Source organism: Macadamia integrifolia, unplaced genomic scaffold, assembly GCF_013358625.1.
Source record: "Macadamia integrifolia cultivar HAES 741 unplaced genomic scaffold, SCU_Mint_v3 scaffold449, whole genome shotgun sequence".
Taxonomy (NCBI): domain Eukaryota; kingdom Viridiplantae; phylum Streptophyta; class Magnoliopsida; order Proteales; family Proteaceae; genus Macadamia; species Macadamia integrifolia.
This window is the reverse complement of record NW_024870452.1, coordinates 305,986-329,222: the sequence shown is the minus strand read 5'-3', so window position 1 is coordinate 329,222 and position 23,237 is coordinate 305,986. Positions and strand designations below refer to the sequence as shown.

General features: G+C 38.6%; 1 protein-coding gene across 1 annotated transcript; it reads right to left on the bottom strand.

The window, feature by feature from the left end:
• Positions 1-397: 397 nt before the first annotated feature.
• Positions 398-10,370, bottom strand: LOC122068670 (WRKY transcription factor SUSIBA2-like). Its single transcript, XM_042632550.1, has 5 exons — positions 9,276-10,370; positions 2,984-3,163; positions 1,830-2,734; positions 1,538-1,696; positions 398-1,361 (listed from the first exon to the last, which is right to left on the bottom strand). Exons 1-5 carry the CDS (start codon positions 9,759-9,761, stop codon positions 644-646), a joined length of 2,448 nt encoding a protein of 815 aa, XP_042488484.1. The 5' UTR covers positions 9,762-10,370; the 3' UTR covers positions 398-643.
• Positions 10,371-23,237: the final 12,867 nt, after the last annotated feature.

Genomic DNA, 23,237 nt, shown 5'->3' with positions numbered 1-23,237 from the left:
AAATTTCTAGTTTCAGCCTTATCAGAATTTGCCTGCCACATGGTAAAACAATGCGTGGCATCAAAACATGCATTAAGCTCTGAAATTTGACACGACTTATCCGACCTCTCCACCCATTCATGGTCGGAATAATCATGTCATTTATCCACATGGTAATATTTAAAGTAGGCATGTAAGAAAGGTTCCTAACATGAACAAGAATGAACCATTTTTTCTGAATAAATATAAGACAGTTTTCTGTCCAGGAGTGGGCCATGCCCCAAACATAGGGGGTGCACAATAAACACCGTGCCCCTCCTGGGCGTGCATGCCACTATGTCTGGGCATGGGGGCTTCTCCCGGACAAAAAACACTTGCCCAATAAAAATTTATAATTTCATTCATAGCTCAGAGATAATAAAAGGAAAACCTAGACAGACATTCCAATCTGAAAAATATTCAATTTTAATTCCACCCAAACAAGGAATAATTACAGACATTGTGTATTAAGTTACCTTGACAACAGCCAAAAGACAAAAAGGGGCTACCTTCTCTTTAATTTTCTGTCTGCAGGCACACCTAGACCATCCTTGCTTGGTTGGAGGGGGAGGGGGGGGGGGGGGGGGGGGGGGGAAGGACTGTCATCTGGAGGAACAAATAGTATTCACAATGGAAAACCTCCCATCATCTGACGATATACCGAAGTCGATGTATTTGCAAGATTGCTCATGGGCAGACAAGTATCATAAACAGCATCATCTTTCTGCTCCTCTTTAGGCCTGAGGAATCTTGTGTCAGTCTCCTTAGGCTGCCGCATCCCAAGGTAAGACTGAACCGGACCAATTGGCCTTCCATGATTGTTAAAACCGAAGCTGGTCAATGGCAAGTTTCCAGGTCGATGCATATTCATTGGCATTGTAATTGGGAATTCTGGGACAACCTGAGCAATAGAAGCCACTTGATTTGACTCATTCCGGCTTGCATTCAGTCCAAAGGATCCAAAAGACATGGGTGGCAGCTTCATTTCATAACAAGCAGAAGCCGACAGCTTTATGTCGCCATGGAAACCCCCAAGATAACCAGGTCTCAAGAATTCATTAGTGAATTCAGGTTTTCTCTCAAAGCGAGGTGCAAGATCCTGAACTTGTGGTTCAGTCTTAGGAAAATTGGTGCCTACTGGTAATGTTAGGGTGGTTTGAGCATTAGGACCAGCTTGTGACACATTTCCACTACTTGGGCTAGCATGACTACTGTTTCTGGCGGTGGGTACTTCATGGTTGTGTTTTCCCTCATATGTTGTAATCACAGATTTGAGGTCATGTGAGGCTCTTTCAACATGCTTCCTCACAGGGCATCCCGCACTAGTGCATTTGTAGTAGCTCCTGAAACAGGCGGAGTATTGAATAAACAAGAAAATCTTGAAAAAAAAACACATGGGCTCTAAGTTGCCAAAGCATAAAAGTTCGATGCTTCAAGAGACGAACACAATGAGACTCTGGGAGGAACTGAATAAATGTCAAGAGTGAAACTGGAAGAAAATAATAATGTTTAAAATTACCTAGGGTTTGGATTTCCCTTAACCACTTTTTGCCCATACTTGCGCCAGCGGTATCCATCATCAAGTATGTCCACTTCACTGTCTGTTTGGACTACTACTCTTGGTTCCCGAACAGCTCGAGAAGCCAAATTTGCTTCAATCAAACAGCTCTCTTTCTTCCTGCAATGATGAGTCAACAAACAAGATGAGCCAAGCATAGTGCAAACATCATATCCAACAACAAAGCACTACAAAATAAATAGAGGGAATATAACTACAAACACAAGCTGGAACTCCAATGGGAGGAAAAAACCTTCTCTTCGACTCAGACTCCTCATCATCACCATCATCACCAACTGATATACTACCTTGAGTGGCTATATCATCGTCATCATCATCTTCATGACTAACAAGTGTGGATGAAAGCTCTGGTGTATCTGCAGATTCAATCATACCTAGGTGTTTCCCTTGCACAGTTGAAAGTGGATCAGAAAGTTCAGTTAAAATGGATGTCGATGACGTTCTCTCTAAACCATCAGCCCTCCATTCAGATCCAACTTTATGATCCTTCGGTCCCTGAGAAATACTCTTCCAAATTGAACCTCCTTCTACTTTGACACAAGTCCCAGGCCCCTCACCAGTGTCTGACAATTCGTTGAGTGAAAATGACGATCCAACTGCTGATCGACGACTAGGCTGAGGTTTTGGGTGATTATGAGCACCCTTATAAATAATTTCTGTTATCTGACCATCAAGAGAACGTTCTACCTTCTTCTTCACCTGGCAATTTGGATGTGTACATTTGTAGTAGCTCCGAGGGTACTCACTACCTTTCACCTGTTTCTGCCCATATTTTCTCCAATTATATCCATCTTCTGATGGCTTTCCCATTCCCATGGAAGGATATGCCCCTTTCTGTTCCCCCTCCAGAATTTGCTGTGACCCAGTATCATCTCCATGCAGAGGTTCCTCCTGTAGAGGAGCTTGATCACTAGCAACATTGGAATTGCTAGTTTGTGTGGTAACACAATTACTATTCACAGTCATGCTATTAGAAACTTCAATATCGGAAGGAGAATCAGTACTGTAGCTCTTTGTCATCGCTTGTTTCAAAAACCCATTTTGGCATTCAAAGTTCATGTTTGGCTGTATAGCAGGAATTGGGCGGTTCACACCAGTCATTTCCAGATTCTGAGCTTGATTGGAGGAGGAAGCCACCTGGTCAAATAAACCAAGCATATAAACTCTTCTTGATTCATTGATATGTTTCTCGCCGCAGAAGTTTGATATTATGTGACTAAATGAATGGATTCTGACAGAAAAAATTGAGCAACAGGAAAAAGGTTCATCTAAATTCTGAAGTTATCACAAGCACATATGTATTAACATTTTGCACAAAACCTCAAAAATTTCATCTTTCATTTTAGATCAGTCTCGTTGGACAACAGAATGAAAGGCAACAATTACCTGGTTTTCTGAGCCAAGAAGACATGACAAACCACCAGGATTTGCATCAGGCTTGAACATGAACGAGGAATCAACCTCATCACCTTTTTCCTTATCAATACCGGAAGTCAATGGAACAGACATTGGATTTTCATTACTCAGAGGCAATGAAAAAGTTCCAGTAGTTGGAGATGGCTGTGCCTACAACCCCAAGAAATAAGAAATAAAATAAATAAAAAGGAGATGCACCAAATGGTTACTAACCAGAGATTACAGATCAAGTTATTAGGATTAGCTCAAAATGCACTCTTCTTGTCATAAAAGATCCTAAGCTTGTTGAAGTAAAAATAAAGCAGAAAAATCAAAGTAGGCATATTACCCTTGGTGACAGAAGCTGTCACTACTGATTGAGCCAATATAGAGTATTATATTTCCAATAAATTAATAAAATCTCAGACAAAGGTGGCAAAGCATCAACAAACATATGAGCCAATATAGAGTGTTATAAGTTAAATTTAATGTTATTGAAGATCCTCAGGCAAAATATGCATAGTATATACTTTGGAACAAAATAACCTGAGGTCGAGGTCAATGATGAAAAGATTCCCCCAACTTGTGTTGCCAAGGAAGAGCCAGCCCTTTATGCTCCTACCATTGAAGCTATTGTTGAAAAGATGGTTGAAACCATTGAAGCTACTGTTGAAAAGATGGTTGAAACATCAACCAAACTGATTGAGAACCATTAGAGAGACAAACCAAAAGAGTTCCATGTTGCATCGGAGTTTGAAGAGGTCAAAGACACAACTGTAGAAGACCCCATGGACACAACTGATGATTTCAAAGTCGAGAACGTTGACTTTAATTCCATCAAATTTTTTTGAAGAATGAACTCTTCGCTTTCAAGATTACATTCATATCTTCGAGCAGCTGCCAGAATACTTGTTTGGACAGCAATTAGATGTCCATCACACAAAATTGGTCCCTTGATTTTCCAGAACGCTTCTCACGGTACTGTTCATTTGTACAGTGACACAGCCCATATTTTCCTTGTGTGGGAATGCTTTTAGAAGATCTTGTGGACCCATTGGATATATCAAGTGGAGAAAGGTTCTATCCTGATAATTTGTGTGAGTTCACTGCGATCCTGATTTTCTGTAGGAGTGTTAGTGTTGTTCTCTTGCAGCCTGGCTCTCCTCCCTAAATTATACAGAAGGCTTCCAAGTTCCAATAACCATTCAATCTCCCAAAACAATTTATCATGCAAACAAAGCACTTATTCATTGTTTTTTCAACAAAGAGTTAACAGGAGGAGACTTATTCATCTTTTGACCATATATTTTGGAAAAATTTCTCTCTACATTTTCATATAGGCTATAGCTTCTTCTTGTAGCCATTTTTTCAATGGTGGAACACTAAATCAATACACGAGTAGACAGCTTCAGAAATCACTCTAATAAAGGGAGCAAGTGTAAAAGCTTTTAAACTAAGCACCTTACCTCATCCATTTTGTTGGATGAAGTAGGAAATTAATCATTACGTGTGAAAAGGGGCAAGAGACAAAATATAAATAGATAAAAGAGCAAAAAAGACAAATCAGACAAAATGTTGTCCAAAGATTCCAGGCAATTTTTGGATTTGATGTCCTGGAGTTCCTTCAGGATTGAAGTGTTTTCGTGTCACACTAGACCCCTCATCACCAATCTTACTAAATAGCAACCCTTGTCCTCAAAGACAAGCATGTTGCACCCTTTCAAATTACCCAGCAGAAATTACACAGAGAGCACAACAGCAGGTGACATGAAAAAGGGCAACTGGAGAGGGGAAAGAAAGAGGTCATTTCCACTTCAATCTTATGATTCACATTCTATGAATTCTTCAATAGAGAAAGGAGTAGAACAATGAGTAAAACAACAACACCACATCCTTCAACAACAACAGAGCCTTATCCCAACTAAATGGGGTCAGCTAACAACACATCCTTATCCCAAGTAAATGGGTGGCGGCATAAAAAAGGCAAATGGAGAGGGGAAAGAGAGGTCATTTCCACTTCAATCTTAAGATTCACATTCTATGAATTCTTCATTAGAGAAGAGGAGAAAAATGAGTAAAACAACATCTCATCCTTATCCCAACTAAGTGGGTCAGCTACATATCCCTACCCTCCATTCAGCTCTGTTTGAGGTCATACTTGATACAAGGCCTAAGCTATGCATGTCATTCCTCAGTTGAACATTTCACTGCCACTTCAAATGACTTTCTCATAACTTATCATGTACCAAAGCTACTCCCCAATCAGGTATAATATGATCATTCCTTACTTTATCATTCCTAGTTTTGTCATTCATCCATCTAAACATCCTCATACTTAATATTTTCAGGTTTTGAAGTACAACGTTGATCACACAACACTTCGGATGCACCTCCACTTCGTCCATCCTATTTTAATTCTTTGTGAAGCATCATCCTCTATATCACATTTTTATTTATGATTGAGCCCAGATACCTAAAATAATCACTTTCTGGAATCTCCCTTATCAATTTTCACCACCTCATTATCCGTCTTAGTGTTAACTAAAGTTACACACCATATACTCCATCTTTGTTCTACTTATCTTAAAACTTTTGATTCCAATGTTGATCTCCATAACTCCTACTTGCCATTAATCCCTGCTTTTGTCTCGTCCACCAAAACACAATATCATCAGCAAAAAGCATACACAAAGGACTCTCATCTTGAATGTCTCTGATTATATCATTCATGATAAGCGCAAACAAATAAAGGATTCAAGTTGATTCTTAATGTAACCCAATTGTAATTGGGAATTCAATACCTTAAACACCCACAGTTCTTACACTAGTCACCATGCCATCACACATCTCTTTAATAATGTCCACATATTTACTTAAAACATATCTCTTCTCTAGTAATTGCCAAATTAACTCTTTAGGAATTCTGCCATAAGCTTTTTTTAGGTCAATAAAGATCATATGGAGATCCTTCTTGTAATCTCTAAATCTTTCCATGAGTCTCCTAAGTAAATAGATAGCTAATGTTGTGAATCTTCACGGCATAGAACTAAATTGGTCAATTTCTGTATAAATAGATGGTGAGATGAAAGAAACATTGTAGGTAAACAAAGCCTTTCAAGTTAACCCCTAACCCAAAACAACCATAAATAGTTGGTGAGATGAAAGAAATATTGTAGGTAAACAAAGCCTTTCAAATCAACCCCTACCCCAAAATAAAACACCTTCCAAATTAATCTGACCTGGAAATGTTTTTAGGACATTTCAATTGGATCTACAATCACTTACATTAAAAGATTTTTCTGGCCCAGATAGCTATGGACTCCACCTACCTATAACCTATTGGTCACTTTCCACCATAATCCAGAAACCCAGCTACCAAACAACCCCAACTTCAAGAAATTACATACTAATACATCCTAGTTAACAACAGTATTATATAGATCGAGAAAGGCCAAGACTGACAGTATTGTACCTGATCAAGTAATCTCCCAAAGTATTAAAAATATAAAATCACCTATTCCAACATTGTAAAAGTCACAAGGTAACTGAAAGTTTCAGCTGCTCTCGAAAAATCCTTCCATACGCTAAAAAAATGTGACCTTCTAGGACATCATAATTCTCTATCTCAAAAAACTAACACTCATATTCATCCGCAATGAGCAAACGGTGTCTCTCAAAAGGATGTTTCTTTTCTTTCGGAATACCACATCATTTGTCAATGATGCTCATAGTGCCTACACAACTTACATTAGTGCAACACTACCTTCCCTCAATTTGACAAGGTAATAATGCTTTGCACCCTCCATGCATTCCAAGCAAACTTGCTTCCTAAGAATTCAATTTGCCGACAATAGAAGTTAACGAATTAACGCAACAAGAAACTAGATGGTTCAAAAGCATGCTTCTAAACTGTGAGAATGTAAGATGGTGTAGATCGGCATCATTCATGTCTATTTAGCCCAGCTTTTAGTGTAGTTATTGATAAACCATTAAAAAATATTTCAAATACAAATTTTGAGTAGAATGTAGATGGCAGTTCTATGGGATACCTGTGCCCAGGAGGTTAGCGTGTGCCTGGAGAAAATGAATGGACTGTTACATCGGCTTTCTCTGGCTTCATTAGGAAAGACTCCTCTATAGCAGAGATCAAGGTGTCTGGAAATGGTTTGTAGCACACTCTCATTGAAGGTGATTAAGAGATAGTTATTATCTAACACAGCTGGCCACAAGCTAAGTCTAAGGGAGCCTTGGGTATGTGTACATTATAAGGAAGGCTAGAGTATTGTGTTCCAAGGCACAGAAGGCAGCTTTACCTTCTTTTGGAAATGGAGTTCAGCCAACTCCCCAATGGATGATCTGGCAAGGGGGTCATGAGACAGTCTCGAACTTGGAGAAACCCATTGATTAGTCCCTTACAGGATGTACCGGCTCCAGTCTGTTGTTGTTTCTGTCCTAGGCTATGTTTTATAACTAGTTGCACCAGTAATGTGAGTTTCAAGGAAGTGACTTACTATTATAGAATCCCATGCATATGCTCTGAATCAATAGTTGAGACCAAGTGATTTTTTTACAGATTTTTTCATAATCCTTATTGGCTCACTCTAATCATTAGTTATTCATCAACTCTTTTGAGATTTTTTCAAATGCCAATTTGTATGAATGTTTATTGTCCATTCTATATGGGTAGGTACCAGAGGGTTTTTTTATAAATATAAAAGGGGCCTTAATGCTTAGTGCTTACCAAGGATTAAAGTATCGGTATCGGTCGTCGTATCGGTCGGCCAAAATTAAGATACGTATCGGAAGGTATCGTATCGTATCGGAGATACGCTAAGATACGCTAAAGATACACACATAAATGGATAGGAAACACTTTTTTATACACATTTGCATAAAAAAATAGTTAAAAAAAGTTATATATAACATGTATTATGCATAAACAGTAAATTGAGAGTATCGCACTAAGAATCCAAGGTTTGTAATTGTCCCATAAATGTAAAATCCTTGTTCCCAACCTTGATTTCCACTTTAGTTAGAGAGAAAAATGGTTGGCAGCAACTTTGGAACAAAAACTCCTCAAAAAATTATGTTTTTCTAAAAAATTACCCATTTTGGCCATTTTATGACCGTATCGGTACGTATCGGTGTATCGGTCGATACATACCGATACGCACCGATACGTATTGATACATACCGATACGTACCGATACATACCAAAACGTACATTTCACTTCAATTTTGAATTTTTCAGAGAGTATCGGTACGTATCGGTGAGTATCGGTGCGTATCGGTGCGTATCGGTGCGTATCAGTGGTGTATCGGTGCGTATCGTAGGATACGTATCGATACATAAGGGTTTTAAAATTTTCTTGATACGTATCTGTATGTATCGTGCCGATGCCTACCGATACGGATACGTATCGGCCGATACGGCACGATACGCACCGATAATTAAAACCATGGTGCTTACTCAAAATTCATTTACAAAATTATACAACATATTCTAGCTCCTCAATAAAGCTGAAGCATATTGGACATACGAATATAATGCTGCATCATGCAACAAGAATTTAGTATGTAACAAGAGGTGCAAAGAAGGCCTCTCTTCCAAGACAAGAACATATCAAGGAATAGTTGACTAATCCCCCTATATTGATGCCACCTATTAGTTGCATGTTCCAGAAATAGCGATCGGATCTAAGGTTCTGATTAGAAACATGGGGAAAACTAAAAGATTCAATCTAGCATTGAATCCTCCCAGCTTTCAATTTGGCATTGCACTAATTGCAACCATATAGAACATTTGGAGGAAAGAAAAAAAAAGAAGGAAAACCTACATCATAGGGGCTTATAAGCTCAGGGAACTTTCTCATTATACTGATCAAAGCACACGGTTCTTCCCTGTAGTTCTCCAGTGACAACAAATATCCCCTGGAAGGACAGAGCAGTAAAAGAGACGAAAATAATTCATCTACCCCAACAGAAGTTCTAATTTTTCTCTGCAATCTTCATAATCCAAATGCGATATAAATTCCACAAACAAAAAAAGAAGGATTAACTCCACAAACAAAAAAAGAAGGATTAACTTTATTTCTCACGGATATATTGGAGGCGATACATCATTACATCCACAAAATTAAAGATCCACAACAATGTGGAAAAAGCGTATATTTACAATTCATCTTCAAAAAAATTGTGATTTCTACCAAAAACGCTGAAACCATCAAACCCATTTCCAATTCAAAGCAACTCAGAGAAATAAAAATAACTACTTTGACAATACCTGAGAATTAGGAAGCATGATGGGAGAATCAAGCAACGATGTCGGACTAAGACCAGGTGGTATGGTGAGATAAGGCGAACGAGACCCAGGTGATGTCAAGGGGCTGATGGATCTAAACCGAGGCGTATTAATCCTCGGCGCACTGAAGCCACAAGTCGCAGCCCTCCTCTCTGCAATACTTGCCCCATTTCTAACTGGGTTAGGCTTCCAATCACCAGAAACCTCAATCTTACCATCCATACTAGTCGAAACTCTGCCTTCCTCAGCTTTCGAATCCGAACTCACGGGAGCATCTCCAGCTTTCTCATCATCGGCGGGGACCATAGCAGCAGCAGCATCAGACCCAGTGAGAATCTGAGGCAGAGACCTCGAAGGGAACCCTTCAGATATTAAAGCCGAGAAGATACCTTTCGGGCTTGAAACTAGCGATCTCCAGTCAACACCAAAATTTTCTTCGGTTTCTGCCATTACAGAGTATATTCCCATTCACCAGAAACCTATTCATGTGTAACAACCTCAAAATCTTCCATTTAAACTGGAACCCAATATTCATACCCAACTGAGCAACCTAGGGTTTTAAATTAAAACGCCTTCCTTCCCCACTCCCCACTTCACAAATGGCAGAATAAGCACAGATACCAATGATAACGGCAGCATCAAAATCAGCTCTCTCAGAGCGGAAAATTCAAGAACAGAGATGGGTTTGTAGACACTACGCAGATTTTGGGAGTGAAAAAGAGGAGTAGAGAGAGAGAAAGAAAGAAAGAGAGAGAGAGAGAGAGAGAGAGAGAGAGAGAGAGCAGAACAATCAGTCTTCGTTTTTCGAGAATCGAAACCGGAAAACAAAAAAGAGAACAAAAGAAGAGATTACGAAACGAGTCTCTTTGACGCAATGTGGGTTCCTTTGACCGACTTAATGATCTCTCTCTCTTCTCTCTCTTACTTAAAAGAGTGTTTCTCTCTCTTGACTCTTCACTTTTTTCTTTCTCTCCCCATCTTTACAAGTTTCCAGTGATTCGAAATGTCAGAAAAGTGATCCTAAAATAGGCAAATTTAGTTAGGGTGTGAGCTCTTTTCGATGTGCTCCCACTCCAATCGTGGCTTTTCGAATTCCCTCGGCTCTTAGGCCGCCGGGAATTCTTGAGGAGAAGTTTGGATCTGCTTTCCCACGTGGCCACACCTGATTGGTTATATACATTCCAACCCCAACCTTCACCTTAAAACCTTCTAAGTGAATTGCATGAAACTCCTTTGGTGCAAGTATAACAGCTCCCCACCTCCTATTGAGATATTTTGTTGCAAATCTATCTGGCTGTTGAGCTTCATTTGGATCCATATGGTTATAATTGGTTAATCCAAACACCGGACAAAGATCGAAGGCTCATATCGCACGCTATATATTACATTTGGCATAAATACTCTTTTATTGCAGGACTATGAGTAACAGAACAAACTGAGTGGCATATCTTTCTCTCTTGTAATTTCACGAAGGACATTTGGTAGAAGGCTCTCTTGGGATGCGATCCGAATACATCCATGGTTCTAACATCTTCAATCTGGTTCTAACATCTTCAATCTAATGAAGGATTTTCTGGGCAATCCAGCCTTGTCAAAATCTCACATCCTGATCATTTTCTCCATCACCACTTATTTTCTATGGATCATGAGAAATAATGTAATCTTCACAAATGCAAAACTCAATTTCCTACCAACTTCTACCCCAAATTGCCATGTTCATCCGTGGCCCTGGGAACTATTTGCTATTCTCTATGATTTGCAAACATCTCTAAAACTATCTCTAAAACTTCTAAACACCGAATGTTTAAAAAAGTGAATCATTTTGTTAAAAGTGTAGCACATTTTCTAGCTAATAGATCTAGTATCAGGAGAATGAATTCGGTTATCATGGATGTGGTTAACTGCCTTTCTTCGTTTCTTATAATAAATTTTCATTTCACCAACGAAAAAAAAAGTAGTAACAAAGGGAGTAGGTAGTAGTAGGTTGCCTTCGACACAGGTGTGCACTTTTGTCCGTTGTAGGGAGGTTTTAAAGAACACTCGTCAAGTAAGGGTTTATTTGGGACATTTCCTAGAGGGTGCTATAATAACCTAGGTGGGGGCGTGCACTTTCAGTTTTGTGCTAACGTTGTTAGTAAGGGTGTTAATTGGTTTTTCGGTGTATATGGTGCGGTTCGATTCGATCCACATTTATTTGACTGAAACCAAAAGCACACCATTTATTAAACGGTTGAACTTTCTGAAACTGCAACCATTTAGTAAATGGTTTCGATTCCACGATTTTTAAATGGTGTCGATTTCACGGTTTTAAATGGTTTAGATCGCGGTTTATTCCATATCGTTTTTAAACAGTTAGTAATCGGTTTGTTAGTTTATTCACATGCTTACTAAAATTTTCTTTGGTTGATAAACGCTTCAATCTTGTATCAAATTAAATGAGGTATTGAACAATCAAGGATTTAACTACATAACTATATAATATGAGGAAATTATTGAATAGACCGTTGAACAGCCTATATGGTCCTTAATTCTTCTCTAAATTAAACCATTATGTTTTGTTGAAACAATCAAATATTTAATCATTATGCGGGTTAATCTGATTGATTTTGATGGTTTAAACGGTTCGATTTTCATAGTGTCAATTCGGTTTGAAACCAATGGATTAAATGGTTAAAACTGACCTGACCCATTTAACTAATCGGTCTTAAACTTGAAACCAAAACTGAACCATTTACTAAATGGTTTTGCGGTTTTGATGTGAACGAATCAGTTCAGTTTCGGTAAATGGTTTTGATTTCAAATTCACATCCTTAGACTTGTGGGGTCTTTTCCCTATTAACTAGTTACTCGAAAAAAAAAAAAAAGAGGGTTTCTATTCACCAAATTACTCATCTAGTCTTTCTTTAACTAACTAGAGGGAGGTAGGCACACTTTTTGTGTGTGGTAAACTACTGGGTGGCACCAATGGAGACACAAGATGGGTATCATACAAGAAAGGCAAGGGTCATCTCAAAAGGGAAGAAGAGAGAGATAAACGCAATGGCCACTAGCTAACGGTACACCGGCAGTGTGCCCACCCTCTGCTCTTAACTAAATTATCCAAAACAAATAAATATGTGTATATATATATATATATAATCAGTCTTCAATTTATTGCATTTCAATCAAATATTATGTTTTTTTTTTTTTTTTTTTGGGTTGGGGGTGGGTGGGGGGGTGTTGGGATAAATAGGTAATTTACTGACAATAGGCATATGTACAATCAATACCTTCAGATTCACCGAGCCTATTACACCAACGAATAAAATGTGACCAATTAGTCAGACACATAATAGATAGGACCTTCCAAATCAAGGCATCTACAACACTGTTCAAAACCCATAGAATATAATTAAAATATATTAAACTAAAGGAAACTGAAAGGAATTTCACATCCTGAAGAGTTGTCGCCTCAACGAGTGGTATCTATTTTTTGTCTTGAAGCCTTAATCTCCTTGCCATCAGACTCCACTTTAAGATGGTAGAAACCTGAAACAAGAGCTTGGGAGAGAGTACTTCAGATAGCTATGGCTTCACCTTGAATAGATGAATTAAAGTAATGAGATACCAACACGGCTTTCACATGATTTGCCCAAAGATCTCTGAATACAAAACCCAGATGGTCTTTTGCTTTTTCTTGTTCTTTAATACCTCCCTGTCTAATCATATATTAACTTTATCTCCAATATTAATTTACCCAATCAAGTCTGCTTGAAGAGTTTTCCTATCATATATTAACTTTATATCTATTACTAATTTACCCAATCAATCCTGCTTTAAGAGTTTTCCTACATTCCAAGAGGCTACGCCAACCCCATGGAGGATTGTTATTCTAATCTAGCCAAATATATATATATATATATATATATATAACAGAAAGTAAAAGCTGCTTAACCAGATATATTTTTCAGAATCAAGAGGCACGATTGTAGGCTTAGATCTAAAGATAGAACAAGAAACTAGCTGTATGCAAGATGAAATGCAGAAAATAATGATGCCATTTGAAAATAAACTTTACTAATATTTGGAGTTCCTTGTTACAAGGTTTGAATAGGCTTGGGTTGGAAGGATTTGAGAAGAAGAAGGATGTGTTGATCTTAGTGGAGGTTTTGGGGTTTCCTGGAGCTAACCTTTGAGGGAGATCGGACTTGTAGGGGACGATCGGTCCTTTGAGGAGTTGTTTGGAGACCGGCGGGGCACTTGGAAGTCCGACGAAGCTTGGAGATCTTGAAGGACTAAGAGGGGCGATCCTTGGGGAGCTTCTCTCTCTTAATTCTAACTTTTGGGAGAATTTTTACAAGTGATTTGGGAAGAGGGGATTGTGTTCCTTTTATAGAGTAAGGACACATTTACATTAAATTTGAGTTTGCGGCGCATTTGCATTTCATTTATCATTATTCTAAATTACATTTGGAACAGTACCGATTTACATTTCATTTGGTACTGTGCACTTGAATTTAGAGCACGATTTGGGGGACTGTAGGCGCAAAAGTTGAGATTGATTTTAGCCTTTGATTTGGAATCTTCTATTGGAATGGAATCTTTGATCGTGTCCTTTGAATTGGAATCTTCAATGATAGCACCACAACATTCCATATGTCTGGGACACTGTTTTTCCTATTGGTTTTATCAAGGGGTTTGTACCATATTTGACTGAGCCTGGTATTGACCTGACTGTCCTATAACCTAAGATAGTAGCAGTACCACCTTTCCTCTAATGAGGTTATCCGTGGTTAACTAACTAGATGAGTTTCCGACATCACCGGTCGGCTAGTTTAGAACCGTCTTAGCAGACATTGAGAACCAAATTATTTGGTTGAAGACTTTGATTTTGTGGCAGCTCGGCGGGATTTGCAAGAAGTTACTGCCTTGAATTTGCTTGAGGATGATGCCTTAGAGCTGGAGGGCTCTTCTTTAGGTTCATCATCTTTGTAGGGATTTTGAGCCATTTGCTGACTGTGACAGTGAGCTAACATAGACCCTTTGATGGATCCAAGACTGTACGCACCATCACTTTGGTTAGGAAGATTAGCATTAATTAGGAAGGTGTCTTTGTAACAATTGAAATCATGTAATTTTTTGCATCTAAGGTTTGATAATCGTTCGGCAGTTCTGTCTTTAAGACGAGAGGGGTTTCTTAAGAAGTAATTGGCTATACTGAAAATAAGAGTATTAATAGCATCTTCTATAGGTTGACCTATGTCATTGAGAAGGGGAGTTCCTTCAGGGGAAATTTGAATTGCAATTAAGATTTTCGTTTTTTGGTCGTCGGTCAGGACATAATCCCACCAACCTTTGAGTTGGCCGATAAAGCCAAAAAATGAGAAGAGTAGCAATTGCACTGTCATCAGTATTCTTGATGCGATGTGCATTGCTAAGCATAGTTATTACTTGTAATTTGTTCATGAGATTATATTCGGATAGACCATCTATGTTCCACTCATAGATGATACCACTTTGGTAGGAAGCCTTAGGAGCAGTTCCTCTAGCTTCAATCTGGAGGTCAGGGAAGACTGGGTGTTGTGTTGAACTTTGGCCAATCTGGTTAATATGTGGAAAGTCTCTATCTTCTGAACTTGAGGAAGAGTCGGAAGAATATCCCTCTAGGGTGAGGATAGTGCGATTAGCCGATTCAGCAGTTAGTTGGCTTTGTATAGGTGTCTGAGGGGCTTCTAAGGAAGTGAGACGATGATTTATTTGGTTAAGTAAATAAGATTTATTGAGCTCTTTTTGTTGTGTTCGTGGGATGTTGTATGGTTTGAAAAGGGGGGTATCTAGTGGGACAGTGGTTTTTGAAGTGGGTGAGGAGGCCATGGGTATTGGTTGGACAAGGTTTTCGACTCGGGAGAGTTGATCACCTATGGTTTGAAGACTTAAATTTGTGAAATTTAATTGTTCAATTTGTTTTCTATTTGGATCATCTTGTTCTGAAAAATTGAACAGAGAAGCAGTTAGTTCAGTATTTTTAAAAGCATATTTGATGCTTTCCACCGGGGGATGGATAGCAGTTGTTGTTGGACTGGTGCTAAGGGTCCAAGATTTATATGTAACATTTTGGGTAAAGATTTGATTATGCCAGGGGTAATCAATATTGTTATCCTTGGCATAGATATCAAAGTAAGTAAAAAAGAAAACATTTGTTTTAAGGTTTGTCATAAAGTTATACCAATTTGTTCTAATTTGGGCTTATTGTTCAAGATTAAAAGTTTTAAGAAACCATTCACGTTTTTGTTTATTTTTTGGTGATTCAAAATCGGTTCTGAGGAATGGTTTGTCAATTTGATATGTGTTATCAGTTTGAAGCATGTAGACACCTGGGTCTCATTCAAGTGGAGCTACCTCGGACGGTGTTGGAGAATGGGGTTGGTTTTGATTGGTTTGTTTTTGTCCAGACTGGGTAGATTCGGGTACAGATGATGAGATATCATAGGTACCGTGGATAACATTTTGGCCAGAATATAAGCTGGAAAGGTTTGAATTTGGGGGTGGAGTCCTAAGAGGGGGAATCAAATGGAAAGAATCTAAAGAGGTCAAAGCATCCGAGCATGACCTACGAGAACTTTGGTAGATAGGAGGAGGTGGTTGTCTATTGAACCTCAGGGTGACTAATCCTTCTGAGTTTTGGGAAATAGACTGGATATTGGTATTTGACATTTGAGTTGGAATAGTAGTCATTTGCAGCTGCCATTCAGCAAGGAAAGAGATGTCTTTCCATTGAACCAATTTTGGGTAAACAATTTGACCCTGAAGACAATCAATCTCAAGGTAGAGGGTTTGTCCCTTAGGAGAACATTTGAGAGCTCGGGGTTTGACAATTTTTATGGCTTTATATTTGATACGGTGGATGATGGAAATGGGAATAGACCCATGCAGCATTCTATAACCGTGGGTTTTGAGGTTGATTTTTAAAGAGTAAATAATATTTGGGTCCTTTAAGCTATAGACATGTTTGGATAAACATTGAAATGAACAGGTCCATAATAGAGGCTTGTTTCAATGGCTCCCAGAAGGGAATCATTGAACTCAAGAAATGTTTGGTCACGAAGGGCTAACAGAAGGGATGTGTTATGGCCTTCACGATGGAGCGGTTTGATGGCAACTTGAATAAGGCCAACATGGACATAATTGAATTTGTGTTTGACGTAAAGGTCTTGAAGAGACCTCGGGTCAAAGAGGGTGATTTCTTTTGTTTATGGGGTGAAGTTTATTGTTTGTTTGATGGTTTTGATCGTTTCAAAGGAAAGCCAATCTTTTTCATAAACTTCTTTTTGTGAAATCTTTGGCATGTTTTATTTTTGGAGTTTTTTTTTCTAGATCTGTTATTTGTTCATCATAATGGAGCACATTAGAACTTGTGCTCGCCTCACTTGCCGATCTCATCGACATAGAGCGGGATAGACGACTCATGTTTTGAGAAATCTTATGCTTGGGATAACCTCCTAGATCTTGTCATTTGAAGGGGTATTTTCAACTTAATTTGGGCACAAACGTGGTCTTATACTCTCTTCTGCCACTCCTCCCAAAAGTCCAAAGGCTTATACTCCGTCAAAAACTAAAAATAAAATGGTTACGCAAAAGAAAAGAGATCTACAAAACTAAATAAACCGAATTCACCACCACCGTGGCTCTGATACCATATAACATGATCGATCTATACCAAAATCTAGGGAAATAGGGTTCTCCTAGTTCTGTATGGTGAGAAGAACGAGATCGGTGCAATACTGTACTCCAATCCAGGCAAGAAGGTGAACACTAGGATAGGTGTGATACCTTACCTAGAACTAATTCGTGTAGAATTAATAATAAACAGATAAAAGAAACAAGACCATGAACTCAAAAATAAGAACAGAAAGTAAAAACTACTTAACCAGATCTATTTTTCAGAATCAAGAGGCACGACTGTAGGCTTAGATCTGAAGATAGAACAAGAAGCTAGCTATATGCAAGATGAAAGGTAAAAAATAATGATGCAATTTGAAAATAAACTTTACTAATATTTTGAAAATAAACTTTACTAATATTTGGAGTTCCTTGTTACAAGGTTTGAGTAGGCTTGGGTTGGAAGGATTTGAGAAAAAGAAGGATGTGTTGATCTTAGTGGAGGTTTTGGGGTTTACTGGTGCTAACCTTTGAGGGAAATCGGACTTGTAGGGGAGGATCGGTCCTTGGAGGAGTTGTTTGAAGACCGACGGAGCACTTGGAAGTCCGACAAGGCATGGAGATCTTGAAGGACTAAGAGGGGCGATCCTTGGGGAGCTTCTTTCTCTTAATTCTAACTTTTGGGAGAATTTTTACAAGTGATTTGGGAAGAGGGATTATGTTCCTTTTATAGAGTAAGGACACATGTACATTACATTTGAGTTTGCGGCGCATTTGCATTTCATTTGTCATTATTCTAAATTACATTTGGAACAGTACCGATTTACATTTCATTTGGTACTGTGCACTTGAATTTGGAGCACAATTTGGGGGACTGTAGGGGCGAAAGTTAAGATTGATTTCGGCCTTTGATTTGGAATCTTCTATTGGAATGGAATCTTTGATCGTGTCCTTTGAATTGGAATCTTCAATGATCGCACCACGGCATTCCTTGTGTCTGGGACACTGTTTTCCGCATTGGTTTGATCAAGGAGTTTGTACCATATTTGACTGAGCCTGATATTGGCCTGACTATCCTATAACCTAGGACAGTAGCAGTACCACCTTTTCTCTAAAGAGGTTGTCCATGGTTAGCTGACTAGGTGAGTTTCTGACATCACCGATCGGTTAGTTTAGAACCGTCTTAGCAGATGCTGAGGACCAAATTATTTGGTTGAAGACTTTGATTTTGTGGCAGCCCAGCGGAATTTACGAGAAGTTACTGCCTTGAATTTGCTTGAGGATGATGCCTTAGAGCTGGAGAGCTCATCTTCGGGTTCATCATCTTCGTAGGGGTTTTGAGCCATTTGCTGACTGTGACAGTGAGCTAACATGGACCCTTTGATGGATCCAAGACTGTACGCACCATCACTTGAGCCTTCTTCTTCTTCTGAGTCAGAACCGAGCTCAGTCGGAACTGGTTTGAGGCCCGTAAGACTTTGAATGAGTGTTGTCTTTTCACATTTGGAGACGTCACAGTTGTCCCACCATTTGACATTAAAAATCTGACAAAGAATTGGGATAACCCAGTCAGGGGTCTGGAAATCATTAATCTTATATTCCCAGAACAAGATCCATACCAGGCGACAATGGAGGAAAAACCAGAGGAGGTCAGGTTGGTGAGGATGTGGTATGAAGTGTTTGCAAAATATTTGGTAAGAATCTTGAATTTGTGGTAGGAGGATGTCAAACATAGGACCATATTGATCCCACCATCGACGGAACCAAAGGGGTGTTTGGTTATTGAACTTATAGTCAAAACAGAAGAACCAGGAATGGCGGTTAATTCTGTTTTGGAAGCAAAAATCTATGTACCATACCTCTTGGTAATCATAGTAAGTGTAACCAGGAGGGTCATAGGTATTTGAAAAATTCTTTAGAGTGAGAAGATGATTTTTCCAATCTAGAAGGCTGAGGATTTTATAAATGGTTATAGTAGTGTGAGTAACCAGGGATTTGTGATTTTTATCAAAGTTTAGTTTGAATATGACAGAGTCAGTATCTACGAGGATGTATTCATAGAATTCTTGTGTTTTTGCAGTAGAGGGAAAATAAAAATGCCACCGTTGGAAGAAAATTCTTTGAGTTATATTGATAGGTGAATCAATATAATTTTGGAGAGATTCTTTGATAGTGAAGAGATCTTCTTTGAAGGGTTTTTCATGATATTAACTTTTAAGTTTGGATCCCGGAGCTGTTTAGAGGGGTTTAGCTTGGGTTGTTGGGAGGCTAGAGGTAGCCCTGTTTGTGGTTTGGATGGGTCTAGCTGCCGAGGAAAGAACTATGGCTTAGGAATATGATCGGTTTGCAAAGGCCAATTGGGACTGGCTTCGTGTGACAATTTGGTTGGAGGGGACGGCAGTGGTGCCGTAGCTAGATTTGGATCAGACAAGGGAGTTTGAGGAAGTGGACTCCTTTCGGGGAGCCATTCTGAGGAGGTTGATTTGTGAAATCTGGCTCTGTAGGAATTCACAGGTAAGAAAGTCAGTGACAGAGTTGGAGTCTCCTTTAATGTAATCAATTTGAAATTCAAAAATTGAAAGTAGAGCTTGCCATTGGGAAAAAAAAATTTTGGATGCAAGATTTGAAACATCATTTTGTAAAACAAATTTAGCTGCGCTGCAATCAACACGGACTAAAAATGGTTTATTTAATAATGCATTTTAAAATTTTTTGATGCAAAGAACTATGGATAGAATTTCTTTTTTGATGGTATTATAATTTTTTTGAGCGGTATTCCTAATACCGGAAGTAAATTGGACCAGTTGTTCTTTGTTTTCATTAAGGTGTTTCTGTTTAAGAATTTCTCCATATCCAATATCTGAGGCATCAGTTTCAACAATTTTAAAAGCCTCAGGGTTAGGGATGAATAAACAGGGAATTTCTTTGACCAATTTTTTGATAGATTGAACGGCCGTAGTTTGGGCCGAAGACCAAGGCGTCGGATTCTTTTTAAGCCGATGATATAAAGGTTCGGCAATCTTACTAATTTGGGGAAGAAAATCACGAACATAATTTAGGCTTCTTAAAAATCTTTGTAATTGGGTTTTGTCAAGTATTTGATCAGGGAACTTTTCACCAAAAGAATTGACACGATCAATAGGGGTTAAGATGCCTTTTTCGATCAGATGGCCAAGAAAACGAACTTTTGTAAGAAAAAACTCCATTTTTCTTTTGGAAAGGACAAGGCCATTTGTTTTAATAATTTGGTAAAAAATTCTTAAATGTTTGAAATGCTGTTCTACTGAATCAGAAAAGACTAAGACATCATCAATGTAGACAATTGTAAATTGTCCATAAGAATTGAAGATGTTATTCATAATCTTTTGGTACTCACTAGGAGCATTTTTAAGGCCGAATGGTATAACATTCCATTCATATGGGCCGAAGGGGGTTGTGAAAGAAGTTTTGTAATGGTCCTTTTCATGGATTTGGATTTGCCAGAAACCAGATTTCATATCAAACGTTGAAAAGATTTTTGCTTGGTAAAGTGGTTTATCGAACAATTGTATACAAATTCTCCAAGTGACAACCTTGTTTCCCAAGAACGGAGATTATCATCCATCAAAGTCCTCAATAGATTTCCCAAGGACCGATTGACAACTTCAGTTTGTCCATCCTTTTGGGGGTGAAACACTGTACTATATTGCTGCTTGGTGCCAATATTCTTCCATAGTTGCCACTAAAAGTGACTAAGAAATTTTGTGTCCCGATCAGAAGTAATGGTCTTTGGAAGGCCATGCAACTTATAAACTTCTTTGAAAAATAATTCAGCAATGCGTGAGGCATCCATAGTCTTGCGGCAAGGGATGAAGTATGCCATCTTTGAAAACCTATCAACAACCACAAATATAGAATCCATGCCCCTTACTGTGCATGGCAGTCCAAGGACAAAGTCCATAGAGATATCTTCCCAAGGAGCTTGTGAAATAGGCAAAGGTAAATAGAGGCCAGCATTGGTAGCTTGTCCCTTTCCTATTTGGCAATGTCGACACCTCATTACATGACGGTGTACATCATGTTTTAGATGTGGCCAAAAATATTTGGCTGAAATAAGTTGCATATTTTTATCAAGCCCAAAATGTCCATTATGGTGTACTTCATCAATCACCTTTTGATGAAGGGAGCAATCCGGCACAAACAAACGATTTCCTTTGAAAAGGAAGCCATCACATAAGGTAAAATCAGCAAGCTTCTTGTCTTGTGCATTAGAAATGATCTTTGAGAAGTAAGGGTCTTCTTGGTACAACTCTTGAAAAGAATCAAATCCAAGAATGTTAGAGTGCATAGTATGGAGTAAACTCTTCTTTTGGCTAGGAGCATCGGCGACCTGATTTTGAACTCCAGCTTTATGCTTGATGTTGAATGTGAATTCTTGAAGATATTTAGACCATTTTGCACGGCTGAAATTGAGATTTTGCTAACCTGAAATGTACTTGAGAGCTTCATGGTCAGTGTACAAAATAAACTCCCTATAGATAAGATATTGCCTCCAATGTTCAAGTGTGCGAAACAGTGCATAAAATTCCAAGTCATAGGTACTGTAACGAAGCTTGGCACTATTCAATTTTCACTAAAGAAGGCAATGGGTCATCCTTCTTGACTTAGAACTCCCCCTATGCCAGTTCCAGATGCATCACAATGCACCTCAAAGACAAGCAAGGCAAAGACTGGGGTTGTAATCAACTTCTCTTTGAGTTCTTCAAAACTTCTTTGGGCTGCAATTGTCCACTCAAAAACTCCTTTCTTCATGCAAGAGGTGAGAGGGGCTGCAATGATGCTAAAATCTACAATGAAATGCCAGTAAAAGGAAGCTAGGTCATGGAAACTACGAACTTCATACAAATTTGATGGAGTTGGCCATTCTTGAATCACCTTGATCTTAGCATCATCAACTGAAATACCTTCTTTTGAGATATGAAATCCCAAAAATAGGATTTGTGACACCATGAAGTAGCATTTTTCATGGACTGCATATAAGTGTTCTTGTCTTAACACATATAACACTTTTTGAAGGTGTTCCAAATGCTCATTAATAGACTTACTAAAAATCAGAAAATCATCAAAATAAACCACAACAAACTTCCTAAGAAATGGCTTTAAAATCTGGGTCATAAATCTCATGAATGTGGATGGTGCATTAGACAATCCGAATGGCATAACTAGCCACTCAAACAGTTCATCTTTCGTTTTGAATGCAGCCTTCCATCCATTGTCAAGCTTGACTCTGATTTGATGATATCAACTCTTTAAATCTAGCTTTAAGAGGATGGTTGCACCAAAAATTTGATCCAAAAGATCATCAAGACGAGGAATAGGAAACCAGTATTTGATGGTGGTCTTGTTGATTGCTCTACTATCAACACAAATTCTCCAAGTGCCATTTTTTTTTTGGGCACCAAAAGGGCTAGAATGGCACATGGACTGAGGCTTTCCCTTATAAAACCCTTGTTTAAGAGTTCCATGACTTGCCATTGCAATTCTTCATGTTCAGGTGGGCTCATTTGATAATGATCTAGATTTGGTAGTGAAGCACCAGGCATCAAGTCAATTTGGTGTTGAATGTCCCTCATGGGAGGAAGGCCAAGAGGTAGGTCTACTGGAAATACATCTTTAAACTCTTCCAAAAGAGGATGAACTTGATGGGGTATGGGAGATACAATCATATTTTCCACACTAGTCTTGTTGAGCAAAACATACACAACACTAACCCCTTTCATGACCTCCTTTACATCTTTCATTGTAAAAAAGTTTGGGGACGAGGAATTTTCAACCAAAGGTGTCTTAAGAGGTTCTTTGATAGGTACCAAAGTGATTTTCTTTCCCCCATAAATAAAGGAATAGGTATTATGGTACCCATCATGGGTGGTCTTTTTATCAAATTGCCAAGGTCAACCAAGGATGATGTGGCTAGCATCCATGGACAGAACATCACATCATACCTTGTCAAAATAAATGGAACAAATGGAAAGATTGACAAAGCAACATTTGGAAATAGTACCTCAGTACCTCTCTTCAACCAAGATATTTTGTAAAGTGTAGGGTGATCTCTCAACTCCAATTTTAACTTGCTTGCCACAAGTTCAAAAATCACATTTTCACAGCAACTAGAATCAATAATTAATTGACATACCTTCCCTGAAATGGTGCAGGCTGAGTGAAAAATATTAGTCTACAGCCACCTATCTCCAATGTCATTTTTTGGAGTGAGAAAAATCTTTTTCACCATGAGGAGCTCACCGCAATCAGCATGAATCACTTGCTCAT